Source organism: Dreissena polymorpha, chromosome 3 (assembly GCF_020536995.1).
Source record: "Dreissena polymorpha isolate Duluth1 chromosome 3, UMN_Dpol_1.0, whole genome shotgun sequence".
Lineage (NCBI taxonomy): Eukaryota > Metazoa > Mollusca > Bivalvia > Myida > Dreissenidae > Dreissena > Dreissena polymorpha.
The window spans coordinates 107,032,933-107,047,982 of record NC_068357.1 but is presented as its reverse complement, the minus strand read 5'-3'; the positions used below and the strand labels follow the sequence as shown (position 1 = coordinate 107,047,982).

At 36.8% G+C, this 15,050-nt stretch overlaps 1 protein-coding gene across 1 annotated transcript in view; it reads right to left on the bottom strand.

Annotated features, from left to right (window-relative positions):
• The window catches only part of LOC127870859 (ryanodine receptor-like), a 203,133-nt gene that overhangs the window by 8,993 nt on the left and 179,090 nt on the right, over nt 1–15,050 (bottom strand). Inside the window, exons 97-108 of the mRNA XM_052413397.1 lie at nt 14,634–14,795; nt 13,441–13,597; nt 11,883–11,981; nt 11,649–11,731; nt 9,091–9,291; nt 8,654–8,842; nt 6,865–6,970; nt 6,235–6,290; nt 4,759–4,840; nt 4,292–4,312; nt 2,094–2,180; nt 49–462 (exon numbers count right to left, since the gene is read on the bottom strand). Of these exons, the coding sequence (XP_052269357.1) occupies nt 49–462; nt 2,094–2,180; nt 4,292–4,312; nt 4,759–4,840; nt 6,235–6,290; nt 6,865–6,970; nt 8,654–8,842; nt 9,091–9,291; nt 11,649–11,731; nt 11,883–11,981; nt 13,441–13,597; nt 14,634–14,795 (1,657 nt within the window). The remainder of the gene's footprint in view (nt 1–48; nt 463–2,093; nt 2,181–4,291; nt 4,313–4,758; nt 4,841–6,234; nt 6,291–6,864; nt 6,971–8,653; nt 8,843–9,090; nt 9,292–11,648; nt 11,732–11,882; nt 11,982–13,440; nt 13,598–14,633; nt 14,796–15,050) is intronic.

The window sequence follows — 15,050 nt, the reverse complement described above, 5'->3', positions numbered from 1 at the left end:
ACTCAGAGGTATGGAGTGAATCTTTCACCACTCAGTTCCGCCTCATACCTTCTTCTTGACAAACTTGTCCCAGTAGCTGTCAGGGAAGGACTGAGTGCTGAGTACGAGCTTGTCCCAGTGCGACTTGAGATCATCCTCCCCAGGTTGCTCGGCAATCCAGAGTCCGTCAAACTCAAGCTTCCTTGCAATCTCTTTCTCCCGCTTGAATATCACGAGCGGAACCTTCAGACAGTAGTACGCAACCAGCATGGAGAACGCTGCCAGTGAGTGGCAGACGGCCAGGCAGCGCAGCACGTGTTCCAGGTAGTAGCTACTCTCAGACATGGAGACCAGTTCCTCCACCTCCTCTTCCACTTCCTCCTCCTGACCAGTAAGCGCCTCTGTCAGGTTCATGGCCAAGTCCGCTACAGCATCTGCGGTTTCCTCTTCCCCTCCGACAACTTCAACGGTCAGGCGCGACACCTGTGAGGCATGAATAAGAAAAAACATGAATCACATTGGTATCAAAAGAATAACTCTATACTGCTCAGATATATGCATTTTGACACGATTGTGGCCTCTTTAAACAAGAGCTGTCAGAGGACAGCGCGCTCGACTATTCGAGTGCTTGACAGTATAACGTAAGCCATCATGGGGAAATTGTTCATATTCAATAATTTATTAGACGATCTTTGAAAAATAAAAAAAGGAAAAAAAATAATTTGGGGGGGGGGAGGGGGGGGGGGATAGGGGGGTGAGAGGGGGTATAATGTGGGGTGTGGTAATTTATTAGATGTTGTTTAAAAAAAAAATTGGGGGTGGGGTGGGGGGGGGTATAATGTGGGGTCTGGTAATTTATTAGATGATGTTTAAAAAAAAAAAATTTTTTTTGGGGGGGGAGGGTTGGAGGGGGGAGGGATTCTGGGTAAGGGCGTGGGGTATTGTTTGGGTGGAATCCATTGTGGTATTCAGGTAAGTGTTGTTTTGTCAAAGTAATAATAAAATGTAATCATAAATAAAGAAGTTATGGAAATTTAAGCAAAATGTTCAATTATCTAAGTGTAAAATGGCCATAATTTTGTCAAAATGCTTGATACAGTGGTCTGTTCTTGTTTTTAGGTTGGAGTCATGTTGGTAAACAAGTATGCAACATATAAAAGCAATATGTCAAAGGATATAGGAAATATTTGGGGTAGTACGCAAACTTTAACATAGATTTATCAATAATATGCATATTCTAAGTATAATAGGGGCAATAATTATGACAAAATGCTTGATAGAGTTGTCTGCTCTTGTTTATAGGTTGGGGTCATGTTGGTAAACAAGTATGCAAAATATGAAAGCAATATGTCAAGGGACAAATTAAATATTTGGGGTAGTACGAAAACTTTTACATTTGCACGCTAACGCTAAAGCTAACGCCGACGCCGGGGTGAGTAGGATAGCTCCACTATATATATTTTATATATAATAGTCGAGCTAAAAATCAAATTTAATGTAAGACCTTTGTCACTAAATTCAAGTATTAAATGCTTCATATCCAACCCTGAAACACTAATAACAGCTAACGGCATTAAACCTAAACAAACTGAGAGTTACTCGCAGGCTGTTCTGGTTTTTTGCTGGTTGCACATAGCCATCTGCTCTTTGCTTCTGAGCGGGAAAAGGATATGGTTGACAAAGAAAACTAACTGTAAATGCTTGAGAATGTGCTCATGGCCACTATTCACAAAGCTCATTAAAACAATCTTAGGTGAAAATTTGATCAAATTTTCTATTCAAAATCTGACCCTGCTTTATCATAATAATAATTCTAGCAATACTGACTAGTTTTTAATATTTTAATTTAAAAATGTGTATACACATTCTAGTGAGGGACTTCATAAATTTTAGTCACTAGGGACTTCATAAATTTTAGTAACTGTTAACAAATTGTTTACAATAAGTTAAGACTTCTTTTTAACGAAAAATACCATACTAGCAAAAAGTGTCGTCCCTTATTAGCTTGTGTTGAAGGCAAAAGCTAATGAGAGATGAAACTTTCCCAACACACCTTTTAAGCCCCATATTTGGCAGAGAGAGACTCATATGTAAAATACTGTACTGTGACTTACCTTGTAGAAGAGCAGCAGGAAGTTGATGAGGAAGGCAAGCAGGAGGGCCAGGTACTTAAAGTTGTAAAAGTTGCGGGCAAACAAGCTCTGTAAGAAAACACACAGGAGGTCAATGTCAGGTTCTTGGGGTTGAAAATTAAGCCTTTAAATCTTAAATCTAGCAAGACATGTCTTTTACTTAATTTCATTTTCTATCAATCAACAAAAGCTCAAAAATTCGATCTGAGTGGTAAAGGGTAATATTAAGATCTGAAAATGAAACCAGAAAATTATGGATGTGCTGAATCAGCTATAATTGGTATTGTTCAATCTGTCTCCAATATGAATTAAGTGTAGATATTTAAGGAGTATTCTTAGTAGAATTGTGTTGGTCAGCTAAAATCAACGGAGCATCAATGCTCATAATGAAACATGTAATTAACCATGTAACCAAACAATAAGCTGATAACTTGTTTCAAAAAAAGTGTACAAACATTTATATAAAAATTATTTGATTCTAGTTGAATACTATTACATCATAACATTACATTTATAGTAGAAGCACATAGTATTGCATACATAGTTCTTAAGCAATGGAGATCCTTTTAACAAATGCACTATTCCATGTAACAAAATGCTTAACATAATATTTTATTCAAAATATTTATTCCTAAAATTACATTCCAAGTTATATTATTTTATTTGTGTGTCATTCGTTTACAGTAGTTTGTGTGTATTAATTTATCAAATACCAACCTGGGATTTTTAATAAATAAATATTCAGCATATTTATCGTCTGCTGACAGATTTTTAGGTATTTATTATATAAAATATATAAGCACAAATTGACAAAAACATTCAAAATTTCAATGGAATAAAAAAGAACTGCTATAAATAGCAAACTCCTGCAAAAGGTGTATAACTTTAGTGGCTTAAAATGGCAATAAATAACAGTGTTAATTCCAGGATAGACAGTGGGGCAGTTAGATCAGCGTTGAATAGGTAGAACATACAGATCAGGAATTCTGACTACATGGGCTACTATGTAAGGCTGCAGTGATTTGCAGTGATGGACCTTGATAAATTGAGTGGTTACATTGATGTAACAATAAAGTTGAGTGTATACTGATCCATAAAAAATGTATAAAAAGTCTAATCAACTACAAATGTGTCATCTCTCATGGACAATATTTACTTTTTCTCTACTTTATCAACTTCAAACTGCTTATGGCTAGGGCTGTCACGATTCACCGGTATACCGGTATATCGCGGTGCATGTCGTGAAAAAAATCGCACCGCGGTACGGCGTTGCCGCACCGGTTTTTTAAATAGTATTATATTAGCACAGATATAAATACATTACATAATTATTTTGATATAGATATCGTTTTGAAAACTGTAGAAGTGATTCAAAAGGGCTAAATAAATAATCCGTTAATATCCAGGTCAAGCAAGCGCTTCCACTGGTAGATGTTTAATTTTCACGTTTAAAATACGGCGATGTATGGGTCCGTACCTTTTTTGGCATTTGGGACAGATTTCCTTTGCAAATCAGTTCATAATTATCCAAAAGATGTTTACTCTATTTCTTATTTTCTTTCTTTAGTATATCGATCGTTCAAAGCATGGCACTTCCTAATCATGTTATCTAAAGATTATGAATAAGTCGAGGAAGAGTCAGAACGCTAAGGATTTTCAATACTGGGCCTGCTGACTCCGCATTTTAAACATGCCCTTGAAGCGTTCGATTTACACAGATTGTAGTCACAGCTATTGTAAACAACATGGCGGACATTTTAGAAAAAGACGCGAATAACAATAACAATAACAATGACTACTTCTATCAAGTTAATTACAGTTTCTGCTACAGTTTCTAGTCATTCTATGATACCAGTGTTTTCTGATTATTGAGTTCCATAAAGTTTGTAAAACTTGTTATTCTGCTGTTTTCTTCACAGATACATATTCTGTAAAATATCGCGGTACGTACCGCGATACAGTGTTGCCGTACCACGATATACCGCGGTACGCTCACGGCGTATCGTGACAGCCCTACTTATGGCGCACATTTGACAAGACCAGATGTTTTTTTCACGAGTTTTTAAAAGTAAAAACATGCATGCAAACATATTTCAAGTGGAAAATAATGTGGACAATCAATTTCTTTTGCATATATCATTCACAAGACAGTTAGTGTGTGTTAGAAGCATGGATATTACCCCAATGTTTGTTAATGTCCTCTGAAAAACCAAGAGAAGCCATTATATACAAAACACACAACATCTTGATGCTTGCTACAAGTACATGTATAAGCAGATAATAGTCTGCATGCTCAGAACAATTGAAAAATACACAACAAATAGTTTACAGAAATGGGAATCTAAGTTAGATTTAGATTAATAATTCTTCACAACTACATACAGAATCATAAACAAAGCTGACCAAAAAGATAAACAATAAAACTGAAACTTAAAGACTGACTAAGGGAAAAAACCCACTAATATTGTCTCAAAAGCAAGTCAAAACAACAGAACTATTACTAGAAACAATATTTTCACCATTTCTGTCTATGAAATATATTAGTTGACTAAATTACTTCACCATTCATCTCAGAGCACATAGGAACAGCAGAATACCACAGTGGTTACAGTGTGTTAGTTGCTGTTTGTTAGAGAAGCACACCTACCAGTACGTATTTCCTGTAGTCAAAGCTCTTGGTATCATAGGTGGCTTCCTCCTCCTGGTCATTGCCCACTCCTGGCTGTCCACTGTTATACATAAACATATACAGTTGATCCTCACTCAGGGAAAAGTGGGTTAACTGCATGTGTACGTAAAGTGTCGTTCCAGTTTAGTCTGTGCAGTCCCTACAGACTAATCAGGGATAACAATCTCCGTTTTTATGATATTATTCAGTCAAAGGTAGTTACTTCTTAAAGAAAATACAGTGTAGCAGAAAGTGTCGTCCCTGATTAGCTGTTTCGGACGTAACTGGCTAATCTGGGAAATACTTTACGCACATGCATTTAGCCCCGTTCTCTCCAAGCCAGGCTCATGGCAGTGACTCCATCATGCATAATATATGTGCATGTAAATATTCTATAGACTGCATGGAAAGAAAAAACTTGATGACAATTATTTGGAATATTATAGAAATCGAGCAAAATCACTTTCAACTGGATCCTCAACATGTATGTAAATATGTCAGATATATATAATGTTCCTTATTTTTTGTTATCCATTTATCTGTTTATACCACGAATACAAGCATTTTAAACATACTTCTTAAAAACTTCAATCACAATGCCGAGGGATATAGAATTGGGCTTGTCCGTCCATCTGACTGTCCGTATGTCCCTCCGTCTGTCACAAAACTTTTTAGGGCTATATCTCAGATACTATATAAGATATCAACATGAAACTTCATAGGTGTATAGCTATCTATGAGGAGAAGTGCCATGCACAAGAACCATAACCATACACTTACATCAATAAGAGTAATTGGCCTTTGTTTGTTTTTTGTATGATTAATTATTTCTGGGCTATATCTCACATACCATGCAAGATTTCAACATGAAACTTCATAGCTGTATTAATATTAATGAGAAGTGCCATGCTTAAGAACCACAACCCTTAACTTTCTTAAATAAGAGTTATTGCGGTTTGTTATTTTTGTATGATGGAACTTTGCAGGGCTTTATCTCAGATATGATACAACATTTCAACATGAAACTTCATGGGTGAATAGAAGTCAATGGGAAGAAAAAACCATGCTCAAGAACCATAACCTTGCACTTTCTTAACTAAGAGTTATTGCCCTTTGTTGTTTTTGTATGATGTAACTTTTTAATGGGTGTGTAGCTATCAATGAGGAGAATTGCAATTCATATAACACCCTCCACTTAATTAACACCTATTAACTGTTACCCTACACTTAACAAATCAACTGTATATCAAGGAATTTGCACTGATCCATAAACAAACATTATTTGGAGGGGGATATCACTTCAACGAAGTCTTGTTTAAATAATTTAGGCAAATTTTACAAATCCTTAAAACTGATAATCCATTTTGTTCTTCATTGAATTTATCTATTAATTACTTCGGATGATCCTTCATGTTAAGTAAAGAACCAGGTCAGGAATCCATGGGCATGACTTACATGTTGTTGATGGAACTCATCTGTCTGGACAGTTCAGGTGTTCTCATGGGCTCTCTCTGAAATATTTATATACAAATGAGCTGTGTTATTGGACAATGGGGTGTAACATAATGCTTGTGCATAAATTGTTGTCCCAGATGAGCACGTGTAGTCCTCGCAGGCTTATCAGCGATGAAAACTTTCCCTTTTTAGGGTATTTTTTACAAAGAAAGGCTCTTGGCAAAAGTCTCTTTTAAGCGGAAAGTGTCATCCTTGATTAGCCTGTGTGGACAGCACATGCATTAAACCCCATTTTCCCAGAGCAAGGCTCATACAGAATGCTATCAACTACATCCGATTACATTACAAGAACAATATCATATCAAACAAGGCAGCATTGTATTTAATTTCCCTTGGGTTGAGCTTACACCTAGATGTATAAAAAACCAACACATTTGCACTCTTCACTCTTGTAATGCATGTTTTTTCTATACCAAACTTCAAATAATGTACATTTATGCCTGTACTAAACCTTAGCATTTCATGCCATTAATATTATTACCAACATGCCCTGTTAAAGAACATATATAACTGCAATAGATACAAATTGCAACTATGGTTATAGGGTAAAGTACTTAGGGTAACACAAACCTGTGTTGACGAGGTATCAGCAATGTGTGGCTCATCAGCAGTTGCCTTGTCAGAGTCTAGGCTACTCTGCCCTGTCGCAGATTGTCTTGTGTCAGACAGAGTTATGCTTAAACAAACAAAGAAAAACAAAATGAGCTGGTTGTTATAAAATTGATCACGAAAAGCTTATTTTTGCTCTTAATAAATTTACAATGTTCATGTTTAGCAATGTTTCTTTTTTTTTCCATTTAAATTATGTTAAAAAATATAACAATTGTAGACAGAAATAAAAACCCTTTTAAAATTTTAATTCATTTGACAACATTTTTGTATACGTCTAACAAACAAAAAGCGTTTAGATTATATAGAAGAAAACTAGATCAAACAAACTACAATGTATAAGAATTGAGCCTTAAACTAAATTGTAACTTTTACAGAAGACTCTCTGTAAACCGGACTGTCCGGGGACCGGCCTTATTGTCCGGTTTTTAGAGAGTTTGGCATATTGCCGAAATATTTATTGTATGCATTGTGTACAAAATCATATAATAATACAACAAATCATATACGTGTACATGTACCATGTGATAAATGTACTCATGTAATGTTTATGTTTAAAGAATTCTTTTTTTTTAAATGTGTTTTTATTGAATTTAAAGCAAAAAACATTCCATACCGACCTGTTTTTATTAATCCCAAAGTGAGCATGGTGTTTTATACATGTACGTACATGTACATGCATACCTGACATTTTTCATATAGGCGAGTGAGTCGTGTTCGAGTTCGCTATAAATAGCTCTGAATTAATTAATTTTTATTTGTTACAAATAGGAAGCGCCAAACATCATAGACAATTTTGACCAATTACAACACAAAGACCATTGTTGTGGACATACGATTTATTATTCAAGACATAACACATTTCACAAAACATACACACAAAAAACAGCGTCATATTTTCAAGACATTCATATAAATACTGAAGATGCGTTTGAAATTACGAAAAGGCAATTAATGAATTTGCAGACAGATGGATGGATATTTAACAAGAAAGTTATCGTTGCAACGACATGCATTAATTTTGTAATTAAATTGTTTATCATAGCCTTAATAAAACGCTCGCGTCAATCACTTTTTGGTGTTACCACATGTCTATAATAGCCATTCACAGTTTGTCTTACATTATTTAATCGGACTTCAATAGCTCGGTAATGACTTGACACCTTTATGGTATGTTTAATCCGATTATTGATAATTGCGGGAGCGGAATGTGTGACACTGCACGTGCCGTACTGACTAGGTATTGTAATTTACACGCCTCGGGCATCTTGAGAATTTGGACCGTCCGGTGTACTCAATGTATTTTATGTTGAAAACGACAAAATTCAAGGAGATATCCGTTTGGTTTTCCGGTTTTGAGAGAGTTCGGTTTATTCAACATTTTTTAACAAAGAAATAGAAGGGGAAAATACAAGACTGACACGACCGTTCGGAATCCGGAGATTTCCGGTATTTGGAGAGTCCGGTATTGGCAGAGTCTACTGTATAGAAAAATCTATAAATTGACAACAGGAAGACTGATCAACCCTTAACTATTTCCTGCTCAGAAGCAAAGTAAAAAAGACTATATGCAACCAGCAGTCAGGTTTTATGTTGATTGCTGCTCGTTAGTATCTTTGGGTTGGAAATGAAGCCTTTCAAACTTGAATCTAGTAAGAAAAGTCTTTAATTTGAATTGACTTTCTAAAGGAATTAGGGAAATAATATGAGAGTGGTAAATGGTTAACAGGTAACAACAATCATTCCGTACATTTTGCCTTCCTCCTTGTGTTCAGGGTACGGATCCAGGCCTGGGACAGGAATGGGCGTGGCCGGGTGGATGGAGCCTGGAGTTGCGGGGCCAGGGAGGGCCAGGGGCCCAGCAGGTACAGGCAACTCCCCATCACGGGATGGGTCAGGCTCTCCCAGCATCATGTTCAGTACAAACTGGCCTAGTGTCCTGAGATATATAGTCAATACACACATATGGGGCGTGTTGTGCAAAAACTTAGATGTAATACATGCGCGTCAAGTATTGTACATGATCATACTGTGAAATTTTAGTACATGTTACTGATGACACTTCCATCTAAAGTGAATTTTTTAAAAGAAGAGAGTTATAAACAATTAGTCTACACAATAGTTGGTAATAAGACATTTTTCATTATGACTATACTTGAGAAGAGACAACATCTTCTGCTTACTTACCACACTATATGGAAGAGAACAGACAGCAAGGTGAAAGCGATGCGAAAATTCAATTTCATCAATGCCACAAACAGTTGAAAGTAGGTCATCTTGTGAAACGCCCGGTACGACTGTCTCACATTGGACATTGTAAACAAAGACAGGAATAATCCAATGTTGTCTTTCACATAATTATACCCCATCTTCACTGGCTGCAGAACACTGTTAATTAAAAAAGCACAAGATATGAGCAAATAATCCAAATATTTTTTATTTTAAAGGCATTGGTTAAAAAAAATTAACCCGCCATCCATATTAAAGATTCAATTATCATAAAGCTTAATTCTGGATAACTATACCTTGCTAATTTTAGAATATATTTTAAACAACTGTATGGAGGTTATTGTGAAAAAGAGGGCCATGTGATCAAAACTAAAACAAATTAGTAATGTGAAGCTAACAAATATGAACAGAATAAACATCTAAAATAAAACTCCACTATTTGAAGCGCATGAAATGTCTTGATAATACAGAGCAACTCTTCTATTCATCCGCAGCATTCAAAGCAAAAACATCTTTAACTGAGACTTGTATTGAGTGCAGATAATTTTGTATTTTTACAACTGATGGTACTTCAGGTTGTAATATTTTCATCAATAGACTGACGGCTGTGAGGCCAAAGGCCTGGGAGTCAGGGCTCATTCTGGGATAAAAAGTACTGGTTCTTTTCAAGAATCTGAATGTAATGAATGAATGTTTCTATAAGCCAAATGATTTCAGCTCAATCAAGCTAAAATTCAAATGTTAAAATTAATTTATTTATCTGTTAAACTGTATGAGATGCGCACAAGGAAAATGGGCTTTTACATAAATGTGATTTTTTTTTGTTTAATTGTTTAAAGGCAGTCTCTTCTTAGCAAACATGCTGTAAAGGGGAAAGTGTCGTCTCTGACAAGCCTGTGCGGACTGCAAAGGCTAATTTGGGATGAAACTTGAGCACATGTATTAAACCCTATCATGTATCAAACCCTATCATGTATCAAACCCTATCATGTATTAAACCCTAACATGGAACAAACCCTATCATGTTTCAAACCCTATCATGTATCAAACCCTATCATGTATCAAACCCTATCATGTATCAAACCCTAACATGTATCAAACCCTATCATCTATCAAACCCTATCATGTATCAAACCCTATCATGTATCAAACCCTATCATGTATCAAACCCTATCGTGTATCAAACCCTATCGTGTATCAAACCCTATCGTGTATCAAACCCTATCGTGTATCAAACCCTATCATGTATCAAACCCTATTATGTATCAAACCCTATTATGTATCAAACCCTAACATGTATCAAACCCTATCATGTATCAAACCCTATCATGTATCAAACCCTATCATGTATCAAACCCTATCATGTATCAAACCCTAACATGTATCAAACCCTATCGTGTATCAAACCCTATCGTGTATCAAACCCTATCGTGTATCAAACAATATCGTGTATCAAACCCTATCATGTATCAAACCCTATCATGTATCAAACCCTATCATGTATCAAACCCTATCATGTATCAAACCCTAACATGTATCAAACCCTAACATGTATCAAACCCTATCATGTATCAAACCCTATCATGTATCAAACCCTATCGTGTATCAAACCCTATCGTGTATCAAACCCTATCGTGTATCAAACCCTATCGTGTATCAAACCCTATCGTGTATCCTACCCTATCGTGTATCAAACCTTATCATGTATCAAACCCTATCATGTATTAAACCCTATCATGTATCAAACCCTATCATGTATCAAACCCTATCATGTATCAAACCCTATCATGTATCAAACCCTATCATGTATCAAACCCTATCATGTATTAAACCCTATCATGTATCAAACCCTATCATGTATCAAACCCTATCGTGTATTAAACCCTATCATGTATCAAACCCTATCATGTATCAAACCCTATCATGTATTAAACCCTATCGTGTATCAAACCCTATCGTGTTTCAAACCCTATCATGTATCAAACCCTATCATGTATTAAACCCTATCATGTATCTAACCCTATCATGTATCAACCCCTATCATGTATCAAACCCTATCATGTATCAAACCCTATCGTGTATTAAACCATATCATGTATTAAACCCTATCATGTATCAACCCTTATTATGTATCAAACCCTATCATGTTTTAAACCCTATCATGTATCAAACCCTATCATGTATCAAACCCTATCATGTATTAAACCCTATCATGTATCAAACCCTATCATGTATCAAACCCTATCATGTATTAAACCCTATCATTTATCAAACCCTATCATGTATCAAACCCTATCGTGTTTTTAACCCTATCATGTATCAAACCCTATCATGTATCAAACCCTATCATGTATTTAACCCTATCATGTATTAAGCCCTATCATGTATCAAACCCTATCATGTATTAAGCCCTATCATGTATTAAGCCCTATCATGTATTAAGCCCTATTGTGTATCAAACCCTATCATGTATTAAACCCTATTTACCCAGAATGAGGCTCATATGAGATACATACCCTCCTCTTGTGTCGGGAACTGCGCCACTACGTAGTGCAGCCATCCTCTGTTCCTCTGCACTGATACTGGTCGCATGCTGCATCTGAACATACAATTTAGGGGCTGGTTGTTTTACTAATATTAGTGTAAAATAACATAAATGTATAATTAATTTTAGTTTAAGGCAGAATTATTGTGTCACTACTATTATACAAGTGTAAAACAGCACTATTGTGTCACTATTATTAGTGTACCTCAAAAATGGTATCCTCACAGAAGTTCACAAAGCTCTCCAGTTTTTCCTTGTCTCCCCCCTCATTGACGACACTGTGCAAGAACGAACGCTTTGACTCCTGGAGACAAAAATTATGGTATTTTATTTCAGCCTCTATCTGAGAAAATGGGGCTTAATGCATGTGCATTAAATGCCCTCCCAGATGAGCCTGTGTAGTTTGCACAGGCTAATCAAGGACAACACTTCTGCTTTCATTCTGTTTTTCCTTCAATGGTAGTCTCTGGTCAACAAAAAATCCAGTTTAGGCGAAAAGTGTTGTCCCTGATAAGCCTGCGCACACTTACCGAGGCTCATCTGAGACAACACTTTACACACATGCATAAAGCCCTTGTTTCCCAGTGACCCAGAACAGTGGAAGTAGGAATAAAATGAATTATTAAGTCACATTGTTGAAAATAACAGCAAATTAAAATGAATGGAGTGTCAAAAACAGCTAGTATGATATGCATTCTAACAGAAATATCTGGCAAACAATTACACAGTTTCTATTCTCAACTAATTCATTTCAAAGGCTGGAATAAATAGAGGATATTTGTTGGATGCGGTGGAATATAGATTTTATTTCACGAGTGATCATAGAAAACAATATTTTCACAAGTGGCGCAGCCACAAGTGAAAATAAATATTTTCTATGATCACGAGTGAAATAAAATCAATATTCCATCGAATCCAACAAATTTCCTTCTTATTTTATGCTTTTTTCACTGTTTATTTACATTGTAAATGAGTTTAACTGGATAATTTCGCTGGAATTATGACGTCATTTCGTCGAAAATTTGACTTCATTTCACAGTAAAACAGTGACAAATATTAATATTTTTCACTGTTATTTTTCACTGTTTAAAACAGTGGAATACTAGTTTTATTTCACTGATATTTCATATAAACCACCGGAAAGAACAAAATAAATTGGGACATTATACACATGCAATATTCTTACATCAGTTATATATTGAAAACACCTACTTTACATTAAACAACTAGAGATTTGTAACATAATTATGTTAGTCCCACTTATGTCAAAGAGCAAACAACTTCGGAATGTGTGGATCACTGGAAATAAAAGACATGTGACCAAAGGAGACAGATCCACCACTGTATGCTTCTATAGACGAAAATGAGTGTTTTGTGACAGTGATAATATTTAGTTACCCATAATAAAGCATGTGAAAACAGAATATATGTACCAGATCTGTGTAGATGCTGTTATGCATAAAGTCTATTTAAGATTATTCAATGGGCTTTTGAGCTAGTGCAAAAGTTAAAACACAACTTGTCGTCTTGAAATTATGACAGACTTTACCCATGACCTATTAAGAAACAGAACTGAGAGTCATATGAAATTCTCGTACCACTATTACCATATATGAACTAGGCACACATCTCCAGTCCACTCTGACCTTGACCTTTAAGCATGCAGCATTGGTTTTGCATGTGACATATCTCCTTGACATGATGATCAATATCCAATACACCCCCCTCCCTGCAATGGTATGATACATTTTCCTCTTTTGTACCTTAATTTGTGGTTTCTCCCACTGGTCTATATGTGACTGTTTAATCTCAAAGTAGACCCTCTCAATGCGTCCTGCTCCACCCAGGATCTCAATCCTACCCAGGTAAGGCTGGAAGTAGTCCAATACGCAGCTGGCCTTCTCCAGGAAACGCTCCAACCTACGTGCAACAAGAAATCAGCAGCATTTAAATAACAGCCTATGTAGAGGGACGATGAGTAGCAATGAAATAATAATCCAGATATTCAACAATATATGTATTGTTACAGATTATTTACTGTGAGATTCATGGCTTCAGTTATTTTAAACTACAGCAGGTTAACAATATGTCAGTCTAGGCTAAACAAGGGCTAAACAGTATTATTTTTTACATATATGAGATTTGAAGCCTACCAATTGTGAGGTGAATGGTTGAATCCCCATTCTGGGAGCATGCTCATGATCTTCACTTGAGACAGCAAGTTACAGGACAAGGACTAGAAAGTCTAAACAATGCTCTGGATTTTGATGCAATTTATGAAAAAATAACAGGTTTAAATTAAACTCACCTCATGTCATGAGACACTCAACTAGGACCATTGGGCATGTGCTCAGACACTCACCTGGGACCATTGTGCATGTGCACAGAAACTCACCTGGGATCATTAGGCATGTGCTCAGACACTCACCTGGGATCATTGTGCATGTGCACAGAAACTCACCTGGGATCATTGGGCATGTGCTCAGACACTCACCTGGGATCATTGTGCATGTGCACAGAAACTCACCTGGGATCATTGGGCATGTGCACAGAAACTCACCTGGGATCATTGGGCATGTGCTCAGACACTCAACTGGGATCATAGGGCATGTGCTCAGACACTCAACTAGGATCATTGGGCATGTGCTCAGACACTCAACTGGGATCATTGGGCATGTGCTCAGACACTCAATTGGGATCATTGGGCATGTGCTCAGACACTCACCTGGGATCATAGGGCATGTGCTCAGACACTCAACTAGGATCATTGGGCATGTGCTCAGACACTCAACTGGGATCACTGGACATGTGCTCAGACACTCAACTAGGATCACTGGGCATGTGCTCAGACACTCAACTAGGATCACTGGGCATGTGCTCAGACACTCAACTGGGATCATTGGGCATGTGCTCAGACACTCAATTGGGATCATTGGGCATGTGCTCAGACACTCACCTGGGATCATTGGGCATGTGCTCAGAGAGGTTGGTTAGCAGTACAGCCATGGTGAAGCCGATGTCCTTGGCCGGGTTGTGGAAGCGGTCTGTGAACTCGTTGAAGTCCACCTTGCCGTCCTGGTTGGCGTCCACACACATCATGATGTACTCTATCTCCTCACTGCAATGGGGCATTGAGTGTGAATGACACATACTGAGCAATGTTCTTGGAAAACTGGGCTGAATCCATGTGCGTAAAAAGTCGTCCCAGATACGCCTGTGCAGTCCACAAAGGTTAATCAGGGATGACACTTTTTGCTTTAATTGTATTTTTTTTGTCAAATGAAGTCTTATCTTAGCTCAATCAAGTTTAGGCGGAAAGATTTGTCCCTGATTAGTTTGTACAAAATGCACAGGCTAATCTGGGATGGCACAT